The sequence below is a fragment of the Hipposideros armiger genome, unplaced genomic scaffold (assembly GCF_001890085.2).
Source record: "Hipposideros armiger isolate ML-2016 unplaced genomic scaffold, ASM189008v1 scaffold_67, whole genome shotgun sequence".
Classification (NCBI taxonomy): domain Eukaryota; kingdom Metazoa; phylum Chordata; class Mammalia; order Chiroptera; family Hipposideridae; genus Hipposideros; species Hipposideros armiger.
Window position 1 is genome coordinate 2,127,314 of NW_017731417.1, and position 14,095 is coordinate 2,141,408.

The 14,095-nt window shown below is 46.9% G+C and overlaps 1 protein-coding gene across 6 annotated transcripts in view; it reads right to left on the reverse strand.

Annotated features, from left to right (window-relative positions):
- FOXN3 (forkhead box N3) overlaps positions 1-14,095 on the reverse strand; it is a 383,907-nt gene that overhangs the window by 18,622 nt on the left and 351,190 nt on the right. For all 6 annotated transcript variants that reach the window (XM_019642323.1, XM_019642325.1, XM_019642324.1 and 3 more), the window contains one exon: positions 5,209-5,314. In XM_019642323.1, the coding sequence (XP_019497868.1) occupies positions 5,209-5,314 (106 nt within the window). The remainder of the gene's footprint in view (positions 1-5,208; positions 5,315-14,095) is intronic.

Genomic DNA, 14,095 nt, shown 5'->3' on the forward strand with positions numbered 1-14,095 from the left:
GCAATGATGGTGCCAACTTGGGCCAGTGAAGCAACGTCCTCCACAACTAGACTGAAGAACAAAATGACCGCAACTTGTCTGTTCCTCTTTCCCCAATTCCCCAGCACTGTTCCCATCCCCCCAATTCCCCAATAAAAATCTTTAAAAAAAAAAATTAATGGGCCAGCCGAGTGGCACGTTGGTTAAGAGCTGGATTGGGACGCCAGGGGCCCCGGTTCGCATCCCACATATGAGGGCCAGTGACACTGCCCTCCACAGCTAAGACACTGAACAACAGCTCAACCTGGAGCTGGGCTGCCATGAGTCGCCGTCCTCCACAACTAGACTGAAGAACAAAAGAACAGCAACTTGTCTGTTCCCCTTCCCCCAATTCCCCAATAAAAATCTTAAAAAAACCCAAAAACCAAAAACAAATGTGCACTGTCCTGAAGGTGGCCTAAGAAGCTCAATCTAAGCCTTGTCCTGGGGCTTGGGGCACTCAGAGAGGGGATCTGGGAAGCTCTATGGAGGGCAGGCTGGATGAACCCACAAGGCTGTCCACATTATTACTTTTTTTTTTTCCAACTTAAATACCCTCATGATACTATACTACCATCACCACCATCCATCTCCAGAACTGTTCATCTTGTAAAACTGCAACTCTATCCCCATTAAAACACTAACTCCCCATTTCCCTCTCCTCCCAGCCCCTGGCAACCACCATTCCATCTTCTGTCTCTATGATTTTGACTAAGTGCCTAATATAAATGGAATCGTATAGTGTTTGTCCTTTTGTGACTGTGGCTTATTTCACTCAACGTAACATCCTCAAGGTTCATTCACACTGTAGCATATGTCAGAATTTTCTTCCTTTTTAAGGCTGACTAACATTCCATTGTGTGTACGTATACCACATTTTGCTTATGTGTTCTCTATCTGTGGATAGACACTTGGGTTATTTACACAGGTTAGCTATTGTGAGCAATGCTGCCACGACCATGGATATACAAACATCTCTTTTAGATCCTGCTTTCAATTCTTTTGGGTATATACCCAGAAATGGGATTGTTGGATCATGTGGTAATTCTAATTTTAATTTTATGAGGAACTTCCACACCGTTTTTCACAGTGGCTACAGCATTTTACAGTCCCACCAACAGGGCACAAGGGTTCCCATTTTTCCACATCTCGTTAACACTTGTTATTTTCTGGGTTTTTTTTTTTTGATAGTAGCCTTCCTAATGGGCGTGCGATGGCATCTCATTGTAGTTTTGGTTTGCGTTTCCCTAATAATCAGTGATGTTGAGCATCTTTTCACATGCATAATGGCCACCTGTATATCTTTTTTGGAGAAATGTCTATTTAAGTTCTTCACTCATTTCTGAATTGGGTTGTCTGTTTTTCCACATTATTTATTTATCAAACACCTACATAATGCCAGGCACATCACTGTGTTAGCCCTAATAGCCCACGAGACAGGGGCTGGTTTTCTCAGAAGCCGAGATACACTTGCCCAAGGTCACACAGCCATAGGATATGGACTGGGGAAACCTGGTGCCCGAGTTCATGTGTGCAATTTCTAGGCACTGTTGTTGTATGAAGAACCCTACTCCCCTAGTTTTCTCCTAATCCTCTGGAAAGCCCTGGATTAATTCTTCTCTGCCACCTGAGTGGTCACTTGGGGTCAAAAAGAACCCTTAGAGTTGAAAGCAAGATGGCAGGTCCAGGAGAACTGATATGGCCCTTACCTGGGAGGCAGCCCATAATGCTCTGCATGTAAGAAACCTGGGGCTCCCACTCCCCAAGACGGCCAGAAACACTTCCTCTAGGGCTGTAATTGTTTGTTCCATTCGATGTATTCTCTGCAAGGAATTTCGGTGGGAATGTACCAGAATACACAGGCATAAACCTTGACGACATGTGAGCAGTTATTTTGAGGTGATGTGTCTTGAGGACTCTATGCCCAGGCAGATTTAAAAATAAGCAGGTTTCCAACATGTAAGGATGGGCCAATCTCTGAGGTTATTGAGTAAAAAGTCAACACTGTAAAGTCAATTACACTATTGACAGATACTCTTACAAGGAGATTTCACATCATAATTATATGCAAAGGAACCCAGCAAATACAAGCTGTGTAATGATCAGCTAATAAAAGTAACACTTCATCTATGTCAATAACGGTTTCAGAGTTAAGACAAACAAACATGGCCTTTGCCACTCAGTGGAGAGGAAAAAAAAAACACCCTGAAAGACAAATATTTTCACTTAAGGAGAAGTCGCTTAGACTCACACAGAAAACTTGTCACACAAAGCAGACTAGGAAATTGGTCTTTAGTGGGTGATAATGACTCTGACCCTCCCTCTGCCCCAGCTGAACTGACAGGGGCGGCAACCCACATAAACATTTGAACACTCCCAGGCACCCTTGGTCACTGCCACATGGTCGTCTGGCAGGCGACGTTTGCTGTTGTTTTATTCTCTGTGAGACTGTTTTCTTTTTAACCTCAGCTGAATTGGGTTCAACTGACATATGGCCAAATTAAAAAATATTTAAACTGCAATAAATGTGAAAGAACCACACAAGATCCCCCCCCACCCTCCAAACGGTTCTGCATTTTACACAAATACCCACGTAGCTAGGTTTATGGTCATTCTTTCGAAAAGCATCTGAGTGCCTACTAGTTGCCAGGCATTTGAGACGTAAAAAGGATAAAGGTATTAAAAGCAAGGGTCCTTGACCTTACAGAGCTTGCAACACAGCTCTCCCCAATTTCTCTTAAAACTGAGGTGGGTGGTACAGAATTTGGACAGTGTGCTGGGAGAGTACGAGGGTTTTCTTTACTGGTTATCTCTGTCTGTGCCAATGGCAGCTAGTCTAGTTTCTGTAAACTGTGGTTGTATATATTTTACCAAAATAATTCTGCTCAAAACTCCTAAGATACTCAACGAGGTCACTCTTAGACTATGCATGCGTTTGTAGCGGGCAGTCTTTGGGCGAGCTGTGCCATTATGAAGCTCCTGTCACTCAGCCCAAAGCTAGCCTTCCGCAGTGCTTCCTATGATGGGGCTGGGGCTGGGCTGTGTACGCCATATTTCTGCCCTACCACCTGGCTCCATGTTGGGCTTGGACAACAGTGGGTGCCACAGAGACTGGGAAGGGGTGGAGGAAGAAGGGACACGCTCCGTCCTGTGCTTACGGCTCCTGTATCACCCCAGCAATGCCTCTTCACCTTAGGCAGTTCATTCCTGTAGTAGCTGCTGAGTTCACTTGGCGGTTCTTCCAACACTTGGAGAACCAACGTCTTCATGTTCCCGTAGGGACACTTGTGCCAGCAGGAGCCCTCTCCTTAGAGAGCCCTCTGGTCCCTGCACACGTCCCTCCTCTGAGCTCAGAGATGCCAGCCCACAATCCGCATGTGAAAAGAGCCTACGGCCTCAAAGTCTTCTCAACCAAAAAGGTAAACGGAGAGGTGAGGTGGAAAAGATTTTTTAAGAAACAACGGAAACCAGCATATGTCTCTCCTAATGCGAGGCAAAGGGATGAATAGTTTAGCTTCATGAAAAGGCTTACCATTTAGGAACTCAAGAATTACTGATCTGAGGGCAACAAGGAAAAAGGTACTGGAGAAGTACAAGACAAAGACCCTTTCCATATATTTTTTGCAAAGTATCACCAAGTCAGGTTAGCTGACACGATTAATAGTTTTATAATTCTAGTCAATTCTAGTGATGCTCTTATTCCTACAAACGTCCCTCCTTATCAGGTTCCAGACACCAGTGTCTGCCCTGAAGATCAACCGACTTCTATTCCTGGCAAAAGTAAGTTGGTTTCTGGAAGAGTTTAAAGACACAAGCGAGTGGACCTTGCATCTCCCTCAGGCCCCAGCTAAACAGACTTTCTGGGTTGGTTTCCTCTGGGACATGAAACACTATGAAAGCAAAATGGCTTTCAGGTGAGAACTTGATCCCTAAATGCAGAAAAAAATCTAGGAGACGATGCTGTGAAGGGGTGCAGCTCAGTGTCACAGGTGTTTTCTAAGTGAGTAGCTTGGGCCCAGCACTGTGCAATGTGATAAGACATCAACCAAATGGTTGAGACCCAGGCCCTGCCATCAGCCAGCAAACTACTGAAGATGGGGGGGGCACACAGAGAAATTTTACCATATAGGGTCACCCATCAAAGGCACACAACCCGAACACAGGGCTCAAAGAAAAGAGAACTTCATCTGATGCCTGGCTCAGAGGCCATGTTCAGAAAAGCTTCATGAAGAAATCCTTTTTGTGATGGGCTTTGAAGGAAGTACTGCCTTGTGTGTGGAAGCTGAGGGAAACCCATATGGAGAAAACTGTGTAAGGTGGGCAAATACTGGACTTATTTGAGGAAGAAATTTGGCTCCAGGAGACGGGAGGATGGGGCAGGAGGGGGGATGTCAGGGTGATGTAGTGAGAGTCATGGAAGGTGCTTCTGCAGACAGCTGGAGAGGCATATTTAGGTGCTCAGACCGGCAGTGGCTGGTGGATGGCTGAGAGTGGGCAGAGAAACAGCAGGGCAAATAGAAGGAGGCAGCCACGCTGGCCCTTGGGAGGGTTCTAAGCTAGTGGTGGACCCTCACCCGGGGCTGGCAGTGGAGATGGAGTATGGAGGAAAAACCTTTTCCGAGGAAGGGTTCATGTGGTTTGGCAAGTGAGCTGATTCTCAGAAGCGGGGAAATGATGCACCTGTTATTTTTATACCACATACCAAAATACTTTGCACCCATGGTTTTGCATTTGATTTTCACTGCAACCCCTTCTAGGAGGCAGAGGAGTTTCACAGAAGAGGGAACTGAGGCCCAGAGTGGTTAGACATCCACCCCAAGTCACAGGACTGGTGGGTGACAGGGCTGCATCTAGAGCTAGACCATTAGCCCAGCACCGAATGAATAACTACCTTGCCCACCATTTCCTTCCATCTACCTTACCTCACTTTGTCCTGATTAAAAAAAATCTTACTTTGCTTTGTCTACATCTCATCTGCAAGGAGGAGATCAGGATAGTTTGACGGCCCGAGAAGAAGCTGGCATTTGGACTGGGGTCCCTGGAGTTACTTTAACTTTTTAAAATACCCAAACCAGGTTTGTCTTCACTACTTAGAGGCTGGTCCTCTCCATCCCGTCAAGTGGCTCCGTGGGACACACAATGCCCTTCCCAGTCCTTAGGCAGGCTTTGCCCAGTGAGCGCCTCCCTTACCTCACGGTGGCCGTCATTCCAATGGGAGTGATTGGCAATGGCCGGACTCCAGTAAACAGCCCTCGGCTCAGAACCCGCGTTCCATTTTGTATCACTCCTGGAGGAACTGGAAAAGCAAAAGGGAAAAGACACCACGCGTGAATTCAACTGTGAAGATTTCCACTCTGAGTCAGAAATTTTGGACACAGAGAGAAAAGGAGAGAAGAGAAAAAAAGAGGGCTTCAAACATTATTTTCTCGCATTTATTAAATATAAGCTTTTATCTCTAGTCACACCCTAACAAGATCTCAAGAACTCTGACACAATTGCACAGCAAGTGACCAAACAAAAGCACTTCCTCATGCTCCTCCAGTCATGGCCAGAAGCTGAGAACATCTTTCTACTTGTCTTTAATCCAACAAGGGAGAAAGATAACCAGCTCTAACAGCAAAGCCAATTTCACACGCTACTTGGCACCTCGGCACTCACAGCCCAGTTGTTCTCACAGTGATCTCTGCTGCTTGAGGAAAGGCAGCGTTTCTCGGAGTGAAAGCTTGACAGTGAGCCTCTGGCTTCTGCCTCAACATCACCCCGAGGCCTCTCTGGAGAGCCCGACTTCCTGCTCCCTGAAGCTTTTTCCCCCAAGCGCACCTCCTGGGTTCTCCCATCACCCCACCTCCTCAAACCAACCGAACCAGCCTTAAGCCAAACTTTTTGCCAGTGGCCATCAGAGTCTGTCCATGTTCCATACAAACCCACAGTGGCTTCACACCAACCTGATGTTGTCTGAGGATTTGCAAAACCGGGCAACCACAGCAAATCCCTGATATTTGATCTTTTCTGACCGCCCAAACAGTGGTTTCATCTGGTTCAAGCTAGTATTCTTACTCACCTACCAACACTCCCCCATGTGTCTATGGGGCCAGGAGCGTACCATGAAGTGAGAGACGGACAGAGAGCTGGTACATGTGGGACTTACTGTGAGTTCTTCTTGTGTGACTGTACAGTCTCTCTTACCCTCTCTGAACAGTGTTCGCTAAGACCCCCTTCCACCATCAGCATCCTAAGAGTCCCCAGGGCTCTGGCCATGTTCCTGTAGCCCTGGCACAGACTCGTACAGAGGCGAGGTGAATACATGGTGCTTTCTCAAATAAAGACCACACCACAAAACATCTAGAGAATTATACACTCAAAAATGAAAACCACTCTGGATATTAAGGTTTTAAAGCCAGTGTTATTTGTGTAGAACAAATACTTTTTACAAAACACATACATATTTTTTACTCATGTAAATGTTAGGTCTCTAAGAGCGTACTGTTCCAAACCTTTAATCAAAGGCCTTTCATGTAGAATGAATGTCCGCTCTTGATCATGGGATAACTTTACAGGCTGATCCCTTGGGCATTCTGGAGCGCTTGCTAGTATTTTTGCCATTATCCTTCCAGGTGTGCGTAAGGCTCTTGTGACTAGGTTTTACAAAAGATGGGATGGGAGACAGAATTGAAACGAATGCCTCAAGTCAGTACTACTAGTGCAGTCTGGCTTTCAGAATCTCCCGCTCTCTTACCATATTTAATTGTGAGAGTCGGCTTACCTAGATCAAGAACTCCTACCCATCCATTACCACAGCCTAATTTCGGGTAACAAGTCGTCAAAAGCAGGAGACTCAGCCAGTATCTTAAGAGCATGACACCTGTTATAATGTGATACCACAGCTAATTATCAAGCTTTGCTTAGTTGATGAGTTCTCTATAAGGAAGGGTGTCTAAAACGGTCAACAGATTTTTGACAAAAGCTTCAAGACCACACACCAAGGGGGGCAGGGGAGCTAAAACAACTGAAAGTTCATTTGGAAAAAAACAAACCTCAATCCTGACCTCATACCATATACGAAAATTAATTAGAAATGGATCAGAGACCTAAATGTAAGAACTAAAATTATTGAACTTCTAGAAGAAAATAAAGGCAAAAAATACCAATAATTGCCAAGGACAGACATAGGTAAAAACCAGTAGAACTCTGATGTTTATAGACAGGGGCTTCAGTCAATATGCATGTTGCCTGAAAAGACAGGTTTTTTGTTTGTCTGTTTGGGGGATCGTAGGGAAGGGTTTCTCAATTATTTTGCTGTGTGGAACTCTCCTCAAAATGGTCAGATAACCACAGGTTCAGTCTAATTCTGACAAGACTATCTAATATATCAGTCACAAGGGATCTCAATTAGGGCAGCAATCATATGTAATAGAACAGATCACCTGATAAGTACCTTCAGTATTTAAAAATCTATACCACAGTTAAAATTCTTATCACTAAAAATTATTACAGTCCCATAAACAGATCATACCAATTAATGGATTAAATCTTTTGCCAAGTACCTGCCTATGTATTAGAAGAAGGGGACACAGGGTCATCACAGTTAAGTGGGACAGACAGAGAATTAGAGGCAATGAGAATATACTAATTTAAGTGCAGGGGCAGGGAGCCTGAAAGATGGAGACACCGAACCCAAAGTAAGGGGTATCTTGGGGAGACTTCCTGTAGGCAGAGGAACAACACATACAAGGCTTAGAAGTGATAAAAAAGCACAATATGCACAGGAACTAAAAAGTAATTTTGCTAAAGCATACAGTCATAGCAGGAATGAGATGCATTTGGATTTTATCCCACAGATATTGGGAAAACCATTAAAGCCCTCTGAGGAGGGATGGTCTTGAGCACAGTGGCTGAGAGCCAGACTCCAGAGTTGCACACCTTGGGGTCTGCATCCCATCTCTGTTATTGACTGCCTGTGTCCCCTGGGCATGCTACTTCAATAAGATGGGACCAAAAATGGTATTTATCTCGCAGGGTATTGGGAGATCTCACTAAGTAAATAAAGGCACTATTATTTAGAAAATTACATGTTAGTTACCAGCATCATTACCGTCGCAACAGTCAGCACAGTCAATATCCACAGAGCGGTCCTGAAGGCTGTGCTTTCTCCATTTCAGGTGGGCTGAAAGCCCGTAAGGACGAAGTAAGACCCAAAGCAGACCACACTGGAAGGACCTGGCCACCTCTGGCCACAGAGCTGCCAGGAGAGCAGTGTCTGCTCTTATGGAGCTTTGGCTCCCCTTGTGCATATCCTGTCAGTCTTCCTGGGACAAGGACTAGGGAGCCCTGGAGGGTGAAGAGAGCACATGGGAGTCATGGAGCACACGTTCTCCAGGACTTCGGCATGGCCATCGAATCATCTGCCAGTCAAAGGAGAAACGCAGCCCCGAGGACAGTGCCCCGTACGCAGAGTCCTCTGCCCCAGTGTCTAGAGCCTTTGAGCGTCAGGAGCACACTCAACGGGAAGGGAAACTGAGGAAGCCAGCCCTCCCCAAGCACCTACGGAGACCAGGTTCTTGCAAAGCTCCTGCTCTCATTTCAGCCTACAGGGAAGAAGCATCCTGCAGTGGTTCAGAGGACACTCGGGGCAACATGGCCTCTGTCCAAAGTCCTGCCTCACCATCTAGCTTTGTGGCTTTCGGCAAGTGCCTTAACCTTTTTGTGCCTCAGTTTCCTCACCTGCAAACTACTCATAAACATGCCTCCTACGATTGTCTGGAGGATTAAATAAGGCAAATTACGCAGATTGCTTAGCTCAGAGGCTGGCCATTATATAAGCTCATCATCATCACGTGTACCCTTCCACTATTCTGTGTCATCTCTCTAGCGTCCTCTTATCAATTATCTATAAGGCACAGGGCCTAATGGGGTCAGGACACGGGGAAATTCTTTCAGCCTTTTATGCTTTCTGCAGTTATCCCTAACTGGGTATTCACCTATTAAATCACCTTCCTGATTAATGAACTGTATTCACTTCAAAGAGAATTTCATGAACAGAGCGATCCTGCAGCATTAAAAGGCTTTCCCTGAGCCATTTCCTGAACCTCACAAGACTTCTGGCATGTAAACTAGGCTCTTCTTCTGAATCCTGGAGCTTGTTCTCAAATGAGCTGCAACTGAGCGCTGCCTCTGCCAACCCTGGGATTTCTCAGTGCTTATCATTGGCAGCGCTGTTCATGTTGGGATGGCGGACGTGTTCCTATTTGCTCACTGGCTGCCAGAAACCAGCTGTGACACTTAACTGCTTTCTCCTTACCCCAGCTTTTCTCCTTTCTGACTCCATTCCCAAGGGTTAGGAATGTAGCTTCTGAAAAACGAATCACAGCCTTCCTAAAATGTCTGAGAAAGGTGTTCTGAGGTCCATATCTCACGCCTTTTTTTGATTCTGGGATTCTAAAGAGGCCGGGGGTCCATGCCTCAGCCCTTCTATCAGCACATCGACTCCTTGCTTTACATTTACTCTGTATTTCCCTCACACTGTCTCCAAACACTTAAAGCCCACACCCTTCAGAACCAGCACCCCACCCAATGTACTGAAATTGTACCTAGGCTCCAGTTAGAGAAGAGATTTTTTAAAAACTGGACTTTTACAATTGACTCCTAACTCGGATTTGTGGCCCTCATGAGAAAAGGCACAGGCCTCCCGCGTCATCCCTTTCTGCTAGGTCAGTTAAATATTTGGTTTTTATAGGCAAGAAGGCACACATCTGGGACTGACTCTTAACTTCTCGGATGAGCTGTCAAGGACGTCAGCACCAGAGCTGATCAATGACTTTCTCTTAATAAAGTGACTCTAGACGTTCTTATTTTGAACCAGCAAAAAAGCAACACTCACACACAAAAAAAGAGTCAAAATCAAGCACCACCGCTCACTGTGACTGTCATGTGATCATCTTGAGAACCTAAAAAAAAAAGTCTGTGGCACAAGACAAACGTTCTTCCACGTGCCGCCATCCCTCGGCATGTCCCCATCCAGCTTGCCTCCTGATGCTTCGCTCCCTTGGTTTCCACAGCTTCTAAAATTAACCTCTGAGCTCCTACCGCAGCCTTTGGAGGGCAGCCCTGGCACAGGCTACCAGAGGACATAAGCTGAGCGGCAGGGGATCCGACAATCCTTCCTCTTCCTAAAGTGGGTCTTTCCACCTGCTTCCTTGCAAGGATGCTGGGGAGGGGGCTGCAATAGGGGTGCTGACTTCCTGGATGCCCTTCTTCTCTGGGGGCTCGTGTGTCTGACACATATCCTAGTCTTAGGAAAGGTGCGGCATGTACTCACCCTCCAACCCCCCCCACCCCCGCCCCATCCCATTTTGTTTTGTTTAGTGTCTAGAGTTCCTCTCTGGGAACACTCCAAGCAAGGATTATATAAGCCTTTGAAGATGAGTAATGGTGATCTGACTTCTCCTGGCTTCATAATTCTTCCACTGGGGTTCCAGATGACTCACAGGGCTTGTCAAAGGGGACGGCAAAGCAGGTACTTAAGTAAGTAGACTCTAGAAGCTGGAGTTAGTCTACACAGCCATGGGTGGGGGGAGGATGGCTTTGGCTAGACGCAGAATCCAGAATTGAAGAGATAATGAGGCAGCAATGTCCTGCGCTAAACCTTCTGGAAGTAACGTCCGATAGAGCATGGGAGACGCCATGGCACTCCCTGCAGAATGCTCCGTGTGCTGCAAAACTGGCAAAGTCTGAAAAAGATAATGTCACCACTGGTGCTGCCGACAGGGGCGGGGTGGGGGAGGGGGCATGGAAACCATGACAAAATGTTGTGTAGCCTGAGGTGTCTGTTAGATGCACACCGCTGTCTCATTGAAAAGTAAGGCATCAGGCTGCAACGAGAGGCTGCGGGGATCCACAGGGCGCCCAGCTTAAGCCATCCGTGATGTGCTGAGCTCCACTGGAGCAGCGTGGGACTCCCCAAAGATCCAGGGGCTTGGCTGACTGGGCTTCTCACCAGCTTCTTGAGTCTTTTCTTTTGTACGACCTACTCAGCTCAGACCCTGGACTGCAAACCGGTCTGCCAGTCCCGCTAGCTTAGCAGATGCCAAGCAAGGGCAGGATGAGAGGAAAAGATCTAAGTGGCCGCTGTCTGGTGACCTGAAGTAGAGTGGCTACGAAGGGCGATGACAAAGGAAAAGCCTTTCAAGCCATCCGGGTCAGCCTCTTAAAGCTGCGAGTGACAGCGGCAGACAGACTAGGTTGGTGGCCCCTGTTCAAAGAGGAGCATCACACAGCCCAGGAGGTGAAAACTAGGGGCTATAAATAGTAGCACAGGAGAAGGTTCTATAAACAGAGCTGGGCCCCAGACCAGCCAGCGGGGAAATGCAGGCAGACTCTGCAGACAGGAGCCCACACGCCCCACGTGTGTGCAGTGGCAGGACCGAGCCTGAAGGATGCACGCACACATCCACATGGGGACACAAACAAACACCAGTAGATAGGCTGCTCACACCCCATCACCGTGGCTGGGTGTCTGCTGCCTTTGAATCTTTATGCTGAGGAATCCCCTCCCCCTTTTTCCAGGCCTTGGGCAAAACTGGCTGGGCAGAGGTGCTGGCGTCATCATCGTTCTATGTCTCTAATGCTTCTCCCTCCGGGAGGCAAGGTACTGTATCGAATCCAGGGTAAGAAACATGCGATGTAAAATGAAAATAAAGGGAGGGAAAGGGAGAGGGAAGCAGAGAGGAGCTCAATGAAAGCAGGCTGTTGGAGACACACACTTCCTGGTTATTAGGAGGCTGGAGGCGGCCCCCTGGCTTCTCCAGTGCACACAGAGCAAACACTTGACGCACGTTCACTTCCTTCCTATGGTTCTGCTCCAATCTTTAGGGGCTTTGCATCTGGCCCACTGACTGTTTTACCTTGACCTACAAAGGACTATACTATAGCTGGGGCCAGATGGAAAGGGGAATATAACGGTGGTGTCCCCACTCTCTCCCCAGTCTTTAAATTTACTTCTCTGCTGCTCCTGCCAATTGTATCTCCTTCCAAGACTTCTGTGGGCATCCCCACGCCTTCCTTCCAGGACCCAGGAAGCCCCCCTTTGGCGTGAGGCGAACACGAAGGCTGTGCTGGGTTTCTCGGAGTGGTAAGAGCGAGACAGGAAAGCCTTCTCAAAATGAGCCTACAGTTTCAACCTATGGAAAACGAGCTTTGAAAATTCAAATTCAGCATCTCAATGCAAATAAGACTAAGGATACCCTGAAAAAATAATTATTTACAGTTTGAGCATTATAGTGAGGGGGGAGGGGAGGAGTTGATTTAGTCATGAGAACATTAAAATCCATTAACTTGTCAACTAGTCGGGAAAACCCTTTTCCTTTTCTACCTGTGGTCAAGAATCCAGTAATAATGGACTTTTATGGAAGCTACTGAGGATCCGTTAATAACCAATCCCTTTGCTTTTCCTCTCTTAACTCCATTAGTCCAGTTCATCAGAAGCATTTGTTTAAACCAATGATCGCTGGGTGCTAAGGAAGGTGCTTGAATCTTACAGCTCTGATGAAATCAGTATGTTTTCTCCAAGATGAGTTACGCAACTTGATTTTAAGAAACCGTATGACTTGATTACAATCTTGTCTGTACTCTTCTTGCAATGTCACCTGAGAACAGTTTTTGTTTTTTTTTAAATATTCCTCTACAACGTCAAACATCATTTAAAAACCACACTACAGGTTAACTGCTAGTTATAGGACTGGGCCAGTTACACATCTGCTTAGCAGTGGTGTTTGCTTCTCGGAGGTGTGGGCAGCCTGAAATTTTAATTGCTGGCGATCTGACTTTAGCAAAGAGAGACTGAGAATCCTGTACCTTTAGGCGTAGGTTATGGCAGCCCCTGGCAGAGGGACAAGTCCCTCCTGAGAATGCTCAGCTGCATCTCTTGGGTCTCTTTTTAAAAAAGGAACAAGAAAGGAAGGAGTCAAATTTCCTAACGCTGTTGGAAGGTTCTGAGTATGACCAATGCAGGGCGAGGAAGGATGGTCTAGAACTCCACATCAGTCTACTATTAACAAAAGACAACCTGTTGTGAGTCTGAGGCTGGAAAGTTCTTCTGTGGGAAGCAGTACTGACTTCAAAAGTGGGGGGTTCTCCTTGCTTAGGAGGCTATGTGGCCCTCTGAGAGCTGGGGCCCCAACCGAGCTGAAGGACTGGCCACAAGAATGAGCCAGGTGGGCAGCGGCCCCTGGTGGGTGTCACGCCGGTGTCTGCGCTTCACGTCGCCATCTCCACAGCAGTGTGTTCCATCAGTAGGAGGCTGCAATGCAGCAATGTCTCGATGCCGAGGGGAGCAGACCCTGGTGGACCAGCTGGCTGTCTGCTCAACAGGGTTCTGGCTGGGAGTGGAATGTGGGCAGCAGAACTAGCCTCAAGCCAGGAGAAGGAGGGGACAGATATCTCCATGTAAGGTCATTTTCCATCACGTGCTAAGAAGACTTTTCTAAAACCATGGTAGTCTAGCTCCAGCCAAAAAACTCATCAGGCAGTGGACGGAAGAGAAGTTCAAAGAAGGAAGTGTTGTGTCAAGCTTGACACTGCTCAACGGTCAACAGAAGGTGAACACAGGTGCTTAGGTGCTTAGCTGTATTACAGCCCTGTCCTTTTCTCTACGGCAGCCTGGAAGGCTGGTGGGGGTGACACAGGGGGCATCACGGTGGTCCATTTCAAGGCTATTTCAAGCTTCTGCACAATACCCACCTCACTCCTCTCCTCTCTATCTGTCCAGTAGTAGGCTGCTATTAATGAGGTCCCAAAAGGGAAAGAAATTTCTTAAAATGGGCACTGCTCAGCTCAATGATTGTTAAGCTGGCCCCATGTAACTCACAGCAACAATGGCTGCAAGAGCAAAAAAAGGTGCCTCCACTGGGACTCGTTATAGGGTCTGCTTCCCTTCCCCCAAGTCTTAAGCCCTGAAATTGTATTAGAACTTTGTCATCTTGGAAACACACCTAAGTGTTCATTCATACATATGCATGGCTGCATGTTTATAAGCATATGCATGTAATCATGCACTTAGGCAGTTTTAAAGTGACTCTACAAG